General features: G+C 40.1%; 1 protein-coding gene across 2 annotated transcripts; it reads left to right on the top strand.

The window, feature by feature from the left end:
* The first annotated feature begins 6,073 nt into the window (after window positions 1–6,073).
* Window positions 6,074–10,723, top strand: LOC104116985 (probable protein phosphatase 2C 27). Of its 2 annotated transcripts, XM_009627953.4 has the most exons (4): window positions 6,079–6,811; window positions 7,824–8,018; window positions 8,991–9,196; window positions 9,812–10,723. In XM_009627953.4, exons 1-4 carry the CDS (start codon window positions 6,605–6,607, stop codon window positions 10,368–10,370), a joined length of 1,167 nt encoding a protein of 388 aa, XP_009626248.1. In that variant the 5' UTR covers window positions 6,079–6,604; the 3' UTR covers window positions 10,371–10,723. The 2 variants fall into 2 exon arrangements, with proteins under 2 accessions (XP_018633431.1, XP_009626248.1); XM_018777915.3 differs by lacking the exon at window positions 7,824–8,018 and having other exon boundaries at window positions 6,074–6,811.
* Window positions 10,724–17,188: the final 6,465 nt, after the last annotated feature.

Genomic DNA, 17,188 nt, shown 5'->3' on the forward strand with positions numbered 1-17,188 from the left:
ACAAGGATAGATCCGAAGAAGATTGAAGCAGTGCAGAGTTGGCCCAGACCATCCTCAGCTACAGAGATCCAGAATTTTCTTGGTTTGGCAGGGTATTACCGTCAATTTGTAGAGGGTTTCTCGTTTGTTGCAGCATCTATGACCAGATTGACCCAGAAGGGTGCTCCATTCAGGTGGACCGAGGATTGTGAGGAGAGCTTTCAAAAGCTCAAGACTGTTTTGACTACAGCCCCAGTGTTGGTGTTGCCTACTGGTTCGGGGTCCCATACGGTATATTGTGATGCGTCACGCATTGATCTCGGCAAGGTGTTGATGCAAAATGATAGGATGATTTATTACGTGTCTAGATAACTAAAGGTGCATGAGAAGAACTATCATGTCCACGACCTCGAGTTAGCAGCTATTGTCCATGCCTTGAAGATCTGACGGCACTATTTGTATGGTGTCCCATGTGAGGTTTTCACCGATCACCGAAGTCTACAGCATCTGTTTAAATAGAAGAACCTTAACTTGCGGCACCAGAGATGGTTGGAGTTGCTTAAGAATTATGACATCATTATCCTCTATCATCCCGTAAAGGATAATGTGGTGGCCGATGCCTTGAGTCGCAAGGCGGAGAGTTTGGAGAGTTTAGCATATCTACCAATAGCATCAGAGAGCGCCAATATGATGATCCTCATTTGCTTGTCCTTAAGGGCATGATTCAGTACGGTGGTCCCAGAGATGTTACTATTGGGGATGATGGGGTATTGAGGATGCAGGGTCGGATTTGTGTGCCTGACGTGGATGGGCTACGTGAGTTGATTCTTGAGGAGGCCCACAATTCGCGATATTCCATTTATCCGGGTGTCGCGAAGATGTACCAGGACTTGAGGCAGCACTATTGGTGGAGCAGAATGAAGAAAGATATAGTGGGGTTTGTAGCTCGGTGCCTCAACTGTCAGCAGGTAAAGTATAAGCATCAGAGACCAGGCGGATTGCTTCAGAGGTTAGAGATTGCAGAGTGGAAAGGGAGCGGATCACCATGGATTTTGTAGTTGAGCTCTTATGGACTTCGAGGAAATTTGATGCTATTTGGGTGATTGTGGATCGGCTGACCAAGTCCGCGCACTTCATTCCGATTGGAACTACTTATACTTTGGAGCAGTTGGCTGAGATTTACATCCGAGAGATTTTTTGCCTCCACGGCGTGCCAATGTCCATCATTTCAGATCGAGGCCCACAGTTCATATCGCAGTTTTGGAGAGCCGTGCAGCGAGAGTTGGGTACCCAGGTTGAGTTGAGCATAACATTTCACCCTCACATGGACGGACAGTCCGAGCGCACTATTTAGATATTGGAGGATATGCTACGCACTTGTGTCATTGATTTTGGGGGTTCTTGGGATCAGTTTCTGCCACTCGCGGCTACTACCAATCAAGCATTCAGATGGCTCTGTATGAGGCTTTGTATGGGAGACGGTGTAGATCTCCGGTGGGTTGGTTTGAGCTTGTAGAGTCTAGGCTATTAGATACTGGCTTGGTCCAGGATGCTTTGGACAAGGTTAAGACAATTAAGGAACGGCTTCGCATGGCGCAGTCTAGACAGAAGAGTTATGCCGACAGGAAGGTCCGTGATGTTGCTTACATGGTTGGGGAAAAGGTGTTGCTCAAGGTTTCACCCATGAAGGGTGTTATGAGGTTCGGGAAAAAGGGCAAGTTGAGCCCTCAATATATTGGGCCATTTGAGGTACTTCAGAGGATTGGGGAGGTGGCTTACAAGCTTGCCTTGCCACCTAGTTTGTCGAGTGTGCATCTAGTATTTCATGTTTCTATGCTCCGGAAGTATGTCAGCGATCCCTCTTATGTTTTGGCTTTCAGCACAATTCAGTTGGATGGTGATCTGACTTATGATGTGGAGCCGATGGCCAATTTGGATCGGCAGGTTGAAAGTTGAGGTCAAAGGGCATAACTTCAGTAAAGGTGCAGTGGAGAGGTCAGCCAGTTGAGGAGGCTATTTGGGAGATCGAGCTGGAGATGCGGAGCAGATATCCACACCTATTTGAGACTCCAGGTATGTTTCTAGACTTGTTTGAGGACGAACGTTTGTTTAAGAGGGGGAGGATGTAACGACCCGGCCGGTCGTTTTGAGAGTTGTAGTTATGTTCCCCCATTTACTGCTCATTTTGTACTTTATAGCTGTTATGTGACTTGACGGGGTAGTCGGTTTGGGTCCGGTGTGATTTCAGGATGAAATGAGACACTTAGTCTTAAGATTGAAAGCTTAAGTTAAAATGATTGATCAGATGTTGATCTTTGAGTAAATGACTCTATAACAGAGTTTTGATGGTTCTGTTAGCTCCGTTAGGTGATTTTGGACTTAGCAGCGTGTCCGGATTGTGATTTAGAGATCCGTAGTGGAATTAGGCTTGAAATGGTGAAAGTTAGAATTTTGGGAAAGTTCGACCGGGAGTGAACTTTTTGATATCGGGTCGGATTCTGATTGCGGAAGTTGGAGTAGGTCCGTAATGTCAAATGTGACTTGTGAAAAAATTTGGGATCAATCGGACGTGTTTTGATAGGTTTCGACGTCGTTTGTAGAAATTAGAAGTTCAAAATTCATTAGGCTTGAATCTATGCACGATTCATGTTTTTGGCGTTGTTCGAGGTGATTTGAGGGCTCGACTAAGTTCGTATGATGTTTTGGGACTTGATGGTATGTTTGGTTGAGGTCTCGGGGGCCCCGGGTTGAGTTAGGATGGTTGTCGGATAGATTTGAAGTTAAAGGGAATGCTGGAGGTCACCAGCTTCTGGTGCAATCGCACCTGCGGAGTAGGGATCGCAGGTGCGTTCTCGCATAAGCGAGAAAGGAGCCGTAGAAGCGGCCAGGGAGGAAGTGAGTAGAGGTCGCAGGTGCGAGGTTGTTTTTGCACCTACGATGCCACAGATGCGGTTGGAATTACGTAGAAGCGGAGTTGGGCCGGTCTGGGCAGGGCAGGGCACATGTGCGAGAGGTTAACCGCATCTGCGAGCCCGCAGGTACGAACGAGGCTCCGCAGATGCGGAGTTGAGAGAGAGGCATGTTTCCGCAGAAGAGGGTAGATGGCCTCAGAAGCGTCTCCGCAGGTGCGAAACCTGAAGCGCGGCTGCGGGCCTGGGGGACTTAAGTGATTTCCACATAAGCAGAGGATTTACCGTAGAAGCGGTTCCGCAGGTGCGAATATATGGCCGCAGGTGCGAAAAGCCTGGGCAGATTATTAAAACAAGGGTTCGCGATTTCGGCTTCATTTCAAATATTTCAAGCACGATTTAGGCGATTGTAGAGAGGGTTTTCGAGGGAATTCTTGAGATAAGTCCCTTGTGCTTATTTTTGATCAATAATATTGCTTCCCCATTGATTTTCCCACCTATTTGGTGTGTATTTAAGGTGTAGATTGAGAGTTTGAGGCTAGGGATTTGGAGAGTTTGATTTGGGGATTTGGGTGACGATTTGGTGTCGGATTTTGATAAATTTGGTGTGGTTAGACTCGTGGTTGAGTGGGCTTTCGGGTTTTGTGACTTTTATCGAATTTCGAAACGTGGGCCCGAGGGCCGGCTTTGAGCCGATTTTTGATTCTGATTAATAGCTTAGCATTTTCTTATGGAGTTGATTCCTCTAGCCCGTATTTATTATATCGCATTGTTTATGGATAGATTTGAGGCATTCTTAGGCTGTTTTGCGAGGCAAGGGTGTGTTGGAGTAGGAATTTGCTCGAATTGAGGTAAGTAACCTCATATTACGTGTTATGTATTTGGTTTTGAGCTGACGCACGTGCTAGGTGACGAGTGTGTGGGCGTGCACCGTAAGAATTGCTACTTGGTCAAATTCCGTGGAACCGTGTAGTTGTATAATCTATTGTTATCTGTACATTTTTCATGTATTAGAGCAATTTAACCACAAATCATGTTTAGACTACGTGTTGGCATTGTAAGGACCCACAGAGGTCGTGTACATGTTGAATTATCTGCTAAATTATTATTTTATACTCAGTCACAGTTTATTTGTATATTACATCTCAGTCTCCATTATTCATTTGTATGCATTATATCATTGTTGTCTGGGCTACTTATTGCGATTTCTGAGAGCCCGAGAGACTGGAGAGGTTAATGACTAAGTGAGGCCGAGGGCCTGATTATGAGGTATTGTACTATAGCACGTGAGTTGTCCGTGCAGCACGTGAGTTGCATGTGCAGATCCAGATGTTATACTATATAATGTGAATTGTTCGTGCAGCACGTGAGTTGTTCGTGCGGATCCAGATATTATATTATAGCACATGAGTTGTCCGTGTAGCATGTGAGTTGTCCGTGCGAATTTATAGAACTTGGGCTGAAGGAGACCCTCCGGAGTCTGCACACACCTCCAGTGAGCGCAGGTACCTACTGAGTGCGAGTGTCGAGTGCTGAGTGAATGGGAAGGCTTAGTGACTGTGGCCCTGAGAGGATGCATTTGATTTCATTATTGTTGTACTTAGCTTCCATGTATCATTGTCTTGAAAATTCTGAAAGATATTACACTCTGTTTCACCTGAACTTGTCATGGAATAACTGTTGACCTAATTTATCGAACTTGAGAGCATGCCTACTTTCTTATGTTGAAATCACTGTAATTGAACTATAACTGTGAACTCGTCACTACTTTTAGTTCTTTATTTAGCATTGTTACTTGATAAGTTGGTTATACTCATACTACACCCTGCACTTAGTGTGTAGATTCAGGTATTCCCGGACACAGTGGGTGTTGATTTTCGCGCACAGTTGATCTTCTTGAGATTTCGAGATAGTTGCCGGCGTTTCACAGACCTTGTTTCTCCTTCCCTATCTTTCCACTTATTGTATTTAGATTCATATTATCATAGACACTATTTTTCGGACTTGTGATGTATAGATGCTCATGTACTCAGTGAAACTCCGATGTTGGGAATTTTCGCGTTGTATTTTGGATTTTCTATCTTGTTTATGAGAAGTTGTTATCATTTAAACTGTTTTAAATCTGTTTTCTGTTAAGTGTTGGAGTTATTTCATAAATGTCGGCTTGCCTAGTACCACGATAGGCACCATCACGACATGTTAGGATTTTGGGTCGTGACAATTTTATCCTTAGGCTTAATACCTTGTATTGCTATTACTTGTTATCAGTACTTCTTTCATCTTTTCTTTAGCTGAAGGTCTATCAGAAACAACCTCTCTGCCCTTCCAAGGTAGGGGTAAGGTTGCGTACATCTTACCCTCCCCAAAATCCACTATGTTGTTATTGTTGTTGTTGTATCTTATCTTTAGCCAAGTGATTTGCTAAGACAACTTCATTCCAAGGGATTTTAGGTCTATTTCGTCCTTATTTAACACGTTCACACACCATAGTCTATCAAGTTGATGGTTATGTGCCAACACTATCCCAAAAATAACAACAATAACATATTCAGTGTATTCCCACGGTATGAGGTATGAGAAGAATAATATATATGCATATCTTACCCATACCTCTGTGGAGGTAGAAAAACATTTTCTAGCACCTTACCCTTAACAATCCAAATTAGGATAGAAGAGTACCTTATATAGTCAGCCATCAGCAAAATCGTGTCAAATTGTCCAAATGTTTGATTCTATTGGCCTATTGGGTCATGACATGCCTCTCAAATTATGGCTCATACCATGGCCCAAAAGCCGAAATAAGTTCTCCGCTTTACAATCATTTCCATTTTGGGATGGACTTTCAACCTTAGCCGAAAAAGAGACATTCCAATGAATATCTGCCACGTTTATCCTCGAGATTCCTAAGGCACTTTGTCTTTAACGGCTGTTAACGAACCTACCCACGCTGACTCTGGAAGGAAACCAATACTCGAAATCAAACCGTCCGCTTATCAAGCGCCAAACATCCAACGGTCAGGTAGCATTTTCGAAACTGTTCAGAGAGCTATCCGGTCAATCACAAGTCTCCAACCAATAAAATCCGAAAACGTGTCAGTCAACTCACGCATGACAGCTACTACATCCACCGGATTACCTGCAACAGCCGGTTGCCAACCGCAATCATCTGCCTTTATTCTCTGTTCTTTGGTTTCCCCATTTTCCCTTTTAGGAGCTTCTCTTTTTTGGGAAAATTTCTTTTCCTTCGTTGTGAGAATCATTACAATCATTTCGGGTCTTGCTTGAATCGTTTCGGTATTCGGGTCTGGTAACTTTGTTTCAATTTCAATATAGTTTTGATGATCCTTAAGTTGGTCCATAAAGATCCCTCTTTTAATTAGGTTCCTAAATTATGCCTTCAAATGGGTTGGTGAAAAATTAACCATTTTTGTGCGTTTTAATTATTTTTGATCGGTTGATTTTTAATGATATTAGGCGGTTAAGAAAGTGGGTTTGTTTCTGCTTATTGTGATCTAGGAAGAGCTCAAACGGGTCTCAAATTGGTCAATAAAACTGAAAGATTAAGACTTTTAATATTGCCAAGAGATTGAATCCTCTTATTTCCTTCGATTTGGGGATAAATTGAATTTTGACGGAGTATTCAATTTTTGGGGTTTTTAAGGAATCTTTTTTGGCTCTCAAGATTTGGTTAAGGAAGTAGAGTTGATGATCTTGGGATGCATATGGCTGCGGGCACTGATTTTTCACCGCCATTTGGTATATTAGAAGAGGGCTACAGTAGTCAGGAGAATACATCTTCTGCAAAAGATGAATTGCGAGAGGGATCAGGCGAGCTAAAGCAGACAATTGGTAAACCACCAAGGCACCTATCTGTCGGACGACATTCATTAGGCTCTGTTGCATTTGTAGCAGCGACGGATTTGGTAAGTTATTAGTTAATTAATGCTTTGGTCTTGCAGCTACTGTTTTATCTCCTAGCTGATTTACTTTATGCTACTTTATTATTTAGTGTTTTAGTCTAAGCAAATTTTTTATCTGAAACAACTTCTCTGCCTTCAAGATAGGAGTAAGTTTTGTGTACACACTAACCTCCTGACCCCGCTTGTGTGACTATACTGGGTTTTTTGTTGTTGTTGTTGTATCTAAGTAAAAATTTAGTTAGAGGTTTGTCCGAAGTCCTTTAGTGAAGGCAGTTTATTTTATTTTAAAATCTGGTTATATAGCAATGAATTCTAGTCTGTGTAGTTCAGAGGATGATTCCTTCTTTCTGTCCTATTGAGAGGATGATCCCTGACCATCTCTTGTGGTGTTAGATCAGAGAGATGACCACATCTAGTTCGAGGTTGGCGTAACCTAACTTGATGACACTCTTATAGAGTTTTCCAACCTGAAATGTTTTGTAAAGCATCTTTCTTGCTCGGTGATCAGTCAATGAAATCATTCTGGATTTGCACATGTATATTGGAGCATAACCTTGTTGGCATGAGCTTCAATATATAGATAGCAACTTGCTAGGTGCTTTCGTATAAGTGACCATTCCAGCACTCAAATTCCCCATCCTTTCTTCTCTTCCTTTCTTGTGCAGGACTTTACTTTGCTGCTCTATGACTTCTAGTTTTGCCCCATATTTGTTGTATTTTTTGGGGCCCTTCACCTTGTTGCTCTATGACAAGCCTTGTTCATCGTCTAGTCCCCCCCCCCCCCCCCCGAACTTTTTTTTTTTTTGGGGGGGGAGGGGGGGGGAGCACATCTGTATCAGCATCTGAACTTCTACAAGTTGCAGTAAATTATCCTTTGATGCTGGCTAATAACAGCATTAGTACCTTCTATCAATCTTCCTTCCTGTCAATTAGACTATTACCCTCTTACTTTCAAAAAAATCTACAGTAGCTTAGATTGTGCAACTAATGTTTTTTTCCTCTTACATTTTGCTAGGATCTTGAAATCGGAGTGAAAGTTTCACTGTACCCTTCAGAAGAGAACTCAAATTTTTTGCCAGTATTCCGTTCTGGAAGTTGTGCTGAGAAAGGACCCAAACAGTACATGGAGGATGAACACATCTGTATAGATGATCTACTCAATCATGTTGGTGACATGACAGGTCTAACTTCACCAGGGGCGTTCTATGGGGTGTGTAACTTCTCTACTTGTCTTTTGGATGGTATAGCTGTAATGCCACCTGTTATTAACTCCTGCACTTCATCAGCCTAAATGAACTACTTTTTCTGCTGGATATTCTCTCCTCATTCACTCAGCCTTAGGTCGAAACAACTTCTAGTTTATTTTCTGTCGGATGAAATTAGGAATTAGCTTAAGCATGTCGTAATTCGAGCAAATTACCGAATTTGTTTGATCAGTACGAGTGTTAAGGACTTCAAAATGATCTTGGCTGTGTACTTTTATCAAATCAATCACATTAGCAAATGGAGATATCAGGGGTGACCATTTTGGGCTTTATTTTCTTTTTAGTTATCATGTGGGAAGAGACTGTTGTGGTAAGCAAAAAATGGCCAAGTATATGTTGAGGGAAAAAGCAGAAGGAACACGAAATAGCACAGAATCAGGAGCTTGTTCAGAGCTCACTAAAAAATATTTATTGAACAGTAACATATAAGGCAATGTACAGAATTATTCCTAAGATGATTTTATGAATCTTATGCTATACTGCAATATCTCCATTCATATTTTTAGAACTACAACAGTCTGAGTTTTCATAATCCAGAAAGGACTCGTAAACTCTTCCTTTTGTTGTACACCAAGCAACTAATGTATCAAAATTATTTTATGTTTTAGAACATCGAAAGCTTTTTAGTGCATACTACTTCAAAGAACTCTGAATATTCTGGACTTTTTCCTCATATCTTTTAAATGTATCAAAATTCTAGAAATTCCAGGACAAAAGAAAAGAGAAAGATTCAAGAAAGACAAAACTGACTCAAATTTACACTGCATGTGTACTAAAGCAATCTTCAAATTCTTAATTGTTGGCTAAATCGGCTTTATTGTGTTTATCTAGGATGCATGATAAATGATATGCACATGTAAAACATGTACAGATGCAAACTGTTTGCATTCTTTTAAAGTGAACAACTTTCTAAGCAGGTATTTGATGGCCATGGGGGTACAGATGCAGCACTATTTGTTAGGAATAACATTCTCAAGTTCATACTTGAGGACTCCTGTTTTCCCCTGTGTTTGGAGAGGGCACTCAAGAATGCTTTTCTGAAAGCGGACTATGCCTTTGCTGATGATAGTTCCCTCGACATATCCTCTGGCACTACAGCACTGACAGCTCTAATGTTTGGAAGGTTAGTAAGTCTGCATCTTTATCGTCTTAAAGTTCTTCCATCTGGACTTCTCTTGTTGAAATGAAAGATCCCCCAGTTCTAGTGACTACTGATCTAGTGACTGCTGATGTTTCTGACACTTCTTAGAAAAATGTACTTTCGGAAGGGAAAAATAAGATCAGAATCTCTTTCTTTGTTATTTGTCAAGTTTTTGTTATTTATGGAAATGAATGAGGATATTTCTTGGACCGGCTTGTGAAGTAGAATAAAGGGAACTGCATTGATTTTGTTTCCATATTTAAAGTTCAAAACTATATATATATATATATATATATATATATATATATATATATATATATATATATATGTATATATCCTTCATTCACACTAATTCTAACTTAACCGTCAATATGGGCCTAAATGTGGAAATTAATGCAATATTAGGCTACCATAAATATGCTTCACGAACTAGTGCCAGTGTACAAATTGCTTGGTCTGTTTCGTTTCTTCTAGATTCCTACATCAAGTGCAAATGGCTTAATTTGTCAAGTTTCTTTATCATATGTACTTGATCAAATTTTCATTTCAACAAAGTTCGTTGCTTATTAGTGTATAACACGATTTGATCTTTTGCAGAACCATGATGGTTGCTAATGCAGGTGATTGTCGCGCTGTGCTGGGGAAACGAGGTAAAGCAATTGAGCTGTCCAAGGACCACAAACCAAATAGCACGTCTGAAAGACTTAGAATAGAAAAACTTGGAGGAATCATATATGATGGATACTTAAATGGACAGTTATCTATAGCACGTGCGTTGGGAGATTGGCACATGAAGGGCCCAAAAGGATCTGCCTGCCCATTGAGTGCAGAACCAGAGTTGCAGGAAACGTTGTTGACGGAGGATGATGAGTTCCTTATCATGGGTTGTGATGGTCTTTGGGATGTTATGAGTAGCCAATGTGCCGTTACACTGGCCAGGAAAGAACTGATGCTGCATAATGATCCTGAAAGATGTTCAAGAGAATTGGTCAGGGAAGCCCTCAAGCGCAACACATGCGACAATTTAACAGTAATCGTGATTTGCTTCTCTCCAGATCCTCCACCTCGGATAGAAGTTCCTCAGACTCGAGTTCGTAGAAGCATATCAGCAGAAGGACTGAATCTTCTAAAAGGAGTACTGGAAAGCAACTCATGAGAAAATTCTGGGAAATGATCAGAACGTCCCTCTTATCAATAGCCATTTGGAAAGACAGATCATAACTGGTGAGGGACATTTCTATCGCCCACCCCCACCCTGCAGCAGCAGCTTCCTCATTATGGAAATTCACTCAGGCTTATTGGGAGGTTTTAATTTATCAAAGCCCGTTGTTGTGGATGTGTTGTATCAATATAAGATATACTTACTGTATAAGTTCCAGCTCCTTTTTCTTGCTGTACAGATTCCAGAACCAACTCCTTGTTTATCTCCCTTCTAGTGCATTTACTAAGTATTAACTATTAATAGATTCTTTAACGCTTAAAAAATAAAATGTATTCATTTTTGAATAATATTTTATACTGCACTATAGAGCTTTCTTATGATGCAAAAGCTAATCCAATCTAATAACGGTATGCTGGAATTACTAAACACGTGTAGACTGTCAATGGCTTTGATGCCACAAGTGAAAATACAGAATAATAAATTTTCACATAAGAGACCAAATGCTACCTACATACCAGCCTAATCTGACATGTCCTCAGCAAATGTGCCAGCAACAGTTAGACTTGTTTGGTACGAGAGATAAGAGATAATTAATCTCGGATTAAATTGAGATGAGTTTATTTCACATTTAGTTAGGATAAAATCGTGGTATAACTAATCGTGAGATTAATTATCCCAAGATTGTAGTATTTTTTTTATTCCCTGGGAGAGTGGGATAACTAATCCCGAAATAATTAATCATGAAATAACTTATTTCCCAACTGAACGACTCAAGAGATTAGTTTCCTTACAATGAGTAAATTCCTACGCATTGTATGTCGCCACAGTCATAAATTCAAAATTGGTTGAAGCTTGTCAAACAAGAAGCATTGGTGTCCTATATGTTGGGAATAAACCCCCCACATAAATAATATTCATGGTAATAACAGTGGAACAATAATGTAGTATCGAAATACGGTAATCAACAAAAATAAAAAGAACAGCAAGGACACAGGGATTTTAATGTGGAAAACCCTTCTGAATAAGAGGGAAAAACCACGAGCCCGATAGGAGCAAAGTAATCAACTAATAATGATGAATTTTACACTCAGTAGTCCCGAGTAAAGTACTCCAGGGACCACTACACACTCAAGAGAATAACCTTCTTTTAAGATTCTCACCTCACTACAATATCGCTCACACTCTCTATCTTCCATCACATACTACACCTCCTATGAATACCTCACATTGCTCTCTATGCTCTCAGATATATTTCTCTCTGAGATTGGTATGTTAAATGAGAAGCTGAAGCCTTCCTTTTAGAGGAAGAGTGAGCGTCCACTCCAACCAATCAAATTGATTAGTTTGCAAACTATTGTTGCCAACTTGCCGATTTGCTTTTGTTTCAAATCTAGATTTACTATCAGATTTGGTGTTTCCTTTTTTATTTTTATTTTCTTTTTCTTTTATTTTATTTATGGGGATGGACCCCACAAATCTCCCCCTCCAGACTCATCCTCCTGAAGAGGTAACACCGGACTTCTAACTTGAGTGCATGCCGACAAGTTCTTTGCACAACTCAAACTTGCCCCTTGATACCACCTTGGTCAGCATATCTGCAAGATTCTCACTTGTGGAAATCTTCGGGACATGTAGAGATTCACTCTCTATCTTTTCTCATATCCAATGATATCTCACATCAACGTGTTTGGTCCTTGCATAGTACATGGAGTTCTTGCTTGGGTCTAAGGCACTTTGACTGTCACAATAGACGACATACTCCTTATGATGCAAGCCGAACTCTTGAAGAAATCGTTTTAGCCATATCATCTCCTTACTAGCTTCAGTAGCGGCAATGTACTCCGCTTCAGTTGTAGATAGTACGACACACTTCTGTAACCTCGACTGCCATGATATAACCCCTCCCCCCCCCCCCCCCCGAAAATGAAAACAAATATCCAATAGTTGATTTTTTTGTTATCAATGTCACTTGCCATATCAATATATGTATAGCCCTTCAAGATTGGATCAGATCCTCCAAAGCACAAACAATCTCCTGTGGTACCTCTCAGGTACCTGAGTATCCACTTGACTACTTCCCAATGTTCTTTTCCAGGATTTTCAAGAAACATGTTGACAACACCAACTGCGTGAGTAATATCAGGTCTAGTGCATACCATTACATACATCAAACTTCCGACGGCAGAGGAATAACGAATTTTGGTCATGCTCTCATTTCCCTCCATTATTGTAGGATACATCTTCCTGCTCAACTTTAGATGTCTATCAAGAGGTGTGATGACTGGCTTAGCACTCTTCATGTTGAAGCGTTCCAGTACACGTTTAATGTACTTCTCCTGAAACAACCACAACTTTCTGCTTGTTCGCTCTCGGACTATCTTCATCCCTAGAATTTGTTGTGCTAGGCCCAAGTCCTTTATGTCAAAGGACTTAAACAAGTCTCCCTTCAACGATGCGATCAACTCCTTGTCTTTTCCTACAATTAACATGCCATCCACATACAACAATAAAATAATAAAGTTATTGTCAGAAAATCTTTTGAAGTATACACATGGATCACAATATGTCTTTATGTAAGTTTGACTTTTCATGAATGAGTCAAACTTCTTGTACCACTGCCTTGGTGCATGTTTCAACCCATAAAAACTCTTATTCAATTTGCACACCATGTGTTTCTTTCCAACTACTTCAAATCCTTATGGGTGCTCCATATAAATCTTCTCTTCCAAATCTCCATGAAGAAATGCAGTTTTCACATCCAACTGCTCCACTTCAAGATCTAGGCTAGCTGCTAAGCTCAAAATTATTCGAATAGAAGTCATCTTGACAACATGTAAGAAGATTTCATCAAAATCAATACCTTTCTTCTGTTCGAAGTCTTTTACCACCAATCGAGCTTTGTATCTGACTAGCTTGCCATTTCCATCTTTCTTGAGTTTAAAGACCCAATTGCATTTGAGTGGTCATTTACCCTTTGGAAGTTCAACCAACTTGTACGTGATATTTTTCTGTAGATATTCCATCTCTTCTTGCATGGCTCTCATCCACTGGTTCTTTTCTAGATGAGACAGTACCTCCTTACGACTTTCTGGCTCCCCTTTATTATTGATTAACATACTTTGTGGAATGGTACCTGCATGACCTTACCCTTGGCCTTTATGATCTTCTCGTAGGTTGAAGTTCTTCTTCTTCTTGCGTGGGGTACTCCACTTGCTCGACATTATCATCAAGTTGCTCCCCCTACTTAATAACATCACAAGGTTGCTCCCCATGGCCGGCAACCTCGTCGGTCGTACTTTATGCACTTATGGGATAGTTAGAAGTAGAATGAATGGTAACAAGGTTATGGATTATACCATTCTTTGCCTTCTCTGACTGGTCATCTGCAAATCCAACTTCACTTTCTCGAAAGACTACATCTCTGCTTCTGATGACCTTATTTTTTACAGGATCCCACAATCTGTACCAGAACTTTTCATCTCCATATCTGATGAATATGCAGGGAACGAATTTATCATCCGTCTTTGTTCTCTGCTCCTTTGGTACATGTGCAAAAGCTCTGCAACCGAATACCTTCAAATGTGAGTAGGACACCTCTTTGTTGGTCCAAACTCTCTTTGGAGTGTCAAAATCTAATGGAACTGATGGACTCCTATTGGTCATGTAATAGGCTATCTGAACTGCTTCACCCCATAATGACTTAGGCAGTTTACCATTTTGAGCATACTTTTCACCTTCTCAATAGTGGTGCGATTCATTCTTTCAGCTACACCATTGTGTTGTGGGGTTCCAGGAACTGTCTTTTCATGTCTGATCCCATGACTTGAACAATACTCTTAAAATTCCCTTGAAGTGTACTCACCTCCATTGTCAGTTCGGAGATGCTTTAGCTTTTGGCATGTCTCCCTTTTTACCAGAGCATAAAAATTCTGAAAAACTTAAAACACCTGATCTTTGATTTTCAAAATATAAACCCACAATTTTCGTGAAGCATCATCAATAAAAGTAACAAAATATTTGTTACCGCACATCGATTCAATTTCCATTGGACCACAAACATCATAATATACCAAATCAAGTATATTCAATTTTCTTTCAGACGATGTATGAAATGAGACTCTATGCTGCTTACCAAATAAACAGTAGTCACAAGGTTTTACCGTTGTACCTTTGGCATAAGAGGTAAGTGATTTTCTTGCAAGAATTTGCAATCCCTTCTCGCTCATATGACCCATTCTTTTGTGCCGCAAATCTGCAGAAAATCTCATTTTGTGTCGCGTTCAATTCACCTCGGCATATTTCTGCATTTGTCATGTACAACGTGCCACGAGCAACTCTCTTTGCAAACACCAATGATCCCTTGGTGAGTCTCCACTTTTGATTTGTAAAATAGTTCTCGTGTCCATCTCGGTCTAAAGCAATTTCCGAGATCAAGTTCATCCGCAAATCAGGTACATGTCGCACGTCATTTAGAACCAATGTGCATCCGACATTTGTCTTGATAAAAATGTCACCGATCCCCGAAATCTTTGAGTAACTCGTGTTACCCATTCTCATAGTGCCCAAATTACCTGCTACATATCTGCAAAAAAATTCTCTTACCATTGTGGCATGGTAAGAAGTTATTGTATCAACCACCCATTCCGACTTTAGACCTGCCAAGTGCATGTATTCCTCTTCATCATTTATAAAGAGGACAATATTATCATTATTTTTTATCATGGCGGTTGTGTTGTCATCATTCTTCTAGCCACTGCTTTCACCTTTGCCCTTTCTTAGATTTGGGCAATCTCTTTTGAAGTGATCGGTTGATCGCAATTGTAGTAATTTCTGGCTTTTGATTTAGATTGGTTCTTGGACTTCCCACGACCTCCATATCTACCATAATTGCTTGAACTTCTTTAGTAACTCCTGCCCCTACCTTCGGTGATGAGAGCATGTCCTTGATTTTCAGGCTTCTTTCTCTTCTTCTCATTGAGTAGAAGAGCCGATATGACGTCCTTCAACTCAATAGTGTTTTTGCCCATGCAAGATGGTTGTTGGCATATTATCATACGAAGATGTCAATGAGTTAAAGAGCAAGATGGCTTTATCCTCTTCCTCGATCTTTACTCCGAGGTTGACAAGCTGCGTGATTAATCTATTAAACACATTTAAATGTTACAAAAAAATTGTACCTTCACCCATATGTAGGGCATATAACTGCTTATTCAGGTACATTTTATTTGTCATCATATTGGACCTGTATAGGCTTTCCAACCTTGTCCAAATGCCACATGTAGTATCTTCATCAATGGTGTTATTTATCACATCATCTGATACGTGCAACTTGATTTCACTAGCAGCATTTTCATCCAAGTGAGCCTAATCCTCAGCTTCCACGATATCAGGCTTCTTGGCATCACTATCTAATACCTTGTGTAATCATTGTTGGATGAGCAGATCCCTCAACCTTAGTTGTCATGTTCGAAAATCGCTATCTTTGTTGAATTTTACTATCTCGTATCATACTCCGGGCATATTATTCACCGAGTATAGTACTATCGACCGTGAACAATATTTATGGAAACGAGCAGAACCTGTGCTCTAATACTAGTTGTTGGGAATAACCCCTCTCCCCCCACATAAATAATATTCACGATAATAACAGCGGAACAATAATGTAGTACCTATATACGATAATCAACAAAAATAAGAAGAACAATGACACAAAGATTTTAACGTAGAAACACTCTTTTAAGATTTCCACCTCACTGCAATATCGCTCACACTCTCCATTTTCCCTCACAGACTACACCGCCTGTGAATACCTCACACTGCTCTCTATGCTCTCAAATATATTTCTCTCTGAGATTGGTGTGTTAAATGAGAAGTTGAAGCCTTCCTTTTATAAGAAGAGTGACCGTCCACTCCAACCAATCAAATTGATTAGTTTGTAAATTGTTGTTGCCAACTTGACGATTTGCTTTTGTTCCAAATCTAGATTTGCTATCAGATTTGGTGTTTCCTTTTTTTTTTCTTTTATTTCATTTATGGGGATGGACCCCACACTATCTTAGCTGAGAGTTAGATCCAAATTATCGACGAAATCATGATTAGATTGGGAACAAATTTGTTTGTTTGGATAGTTGCATTAGCTGATGAGACAAAATTAATTAGGTGCACTAATGTCAACATAAGACATAACTTCCATTAAACTAAATTTTAGAAAACCAGGTGGCAATGTGCACACGAGGCACATCATTGTTTGCTGTGGATTTGGATTAGATATCCGAAATCCGAACTGATCCGTTCAAATTCGAATTTCGGATATCCGGATCGGATTCAGATTGGTATAATTTTAATTCGATCCGAAATTCGAAATTATTAGGGGATATATAAACACTAAACTTTAATTTTGGATAGCCAATACTTCCTTTACATCTTCCTCCAAGTTATTACCTTTACAATTGCTGGATTTAGCTACATTGGCACCATAGTACCCTCATAATTGCAGAAACATAATTTTTTCTTGTTGTATTGCCTCTTCTACAAAGAAAATATAAGTATGAGTTTTGCAACTCAAAGGCATAACAACTCGAACCTCTAGAGAAATATTTTCTTAGAGATGCAATGCTCATAAAAGGGATGAAAAACAAAGAGATGTTTGAATTAGCACAAAACACAGAAGAAGTAGATAAGGCATATGCATTAGCTGATTAGATTAATAATTGCCTTAATAATACGTATAATCCGATTCGAAAATTCGAAATATTTATCCGATTCAAATTTTAAAATCTAATCCGATCCAATATTAATTGGGATCAGATTCA

The sequence above is a fragment of the Nicotiana tomentosiformis genome, chromosome 8, assembly GCF_000390325.3.
Source record: "Nicotiana tomentosiformis chromosome 8, ASM39032v3, whole genome shotgun sequence".
NCBI classification, from domain to species: domain Eukaryota; kingdom Viridiplantae; phylum Streptophyta; class Magnoliopsida; order Solanales; family Solanaceae; genus Nicotiana; species Nicotiana tomentosiformis.

Bases quoted from the DNA above. Each gene is read 5' to 3' on its own strand.
- LOC104116985 (XM_009627953.4), top strand. From the start codon at position 6,605: ATGCATATGGCTGCGGGCACTGATTTTTCACCGCCATTTGGTATATTA. The intron at 8,019-8,990 runs GTGTGTAACTTC...CTTTCTAAGCAG, and splicing joins CACCAGGGGCGTTCTATGGG to GTATTTGATGGCCATGGGGG. The intron at 9,197-9,811 runs GTTAGTAAGTCT...GATCTTTTGCAG, and splicing joins ACAGCTCTAATGTTTGGAAG to AACCATGATGGTTGCTAATG.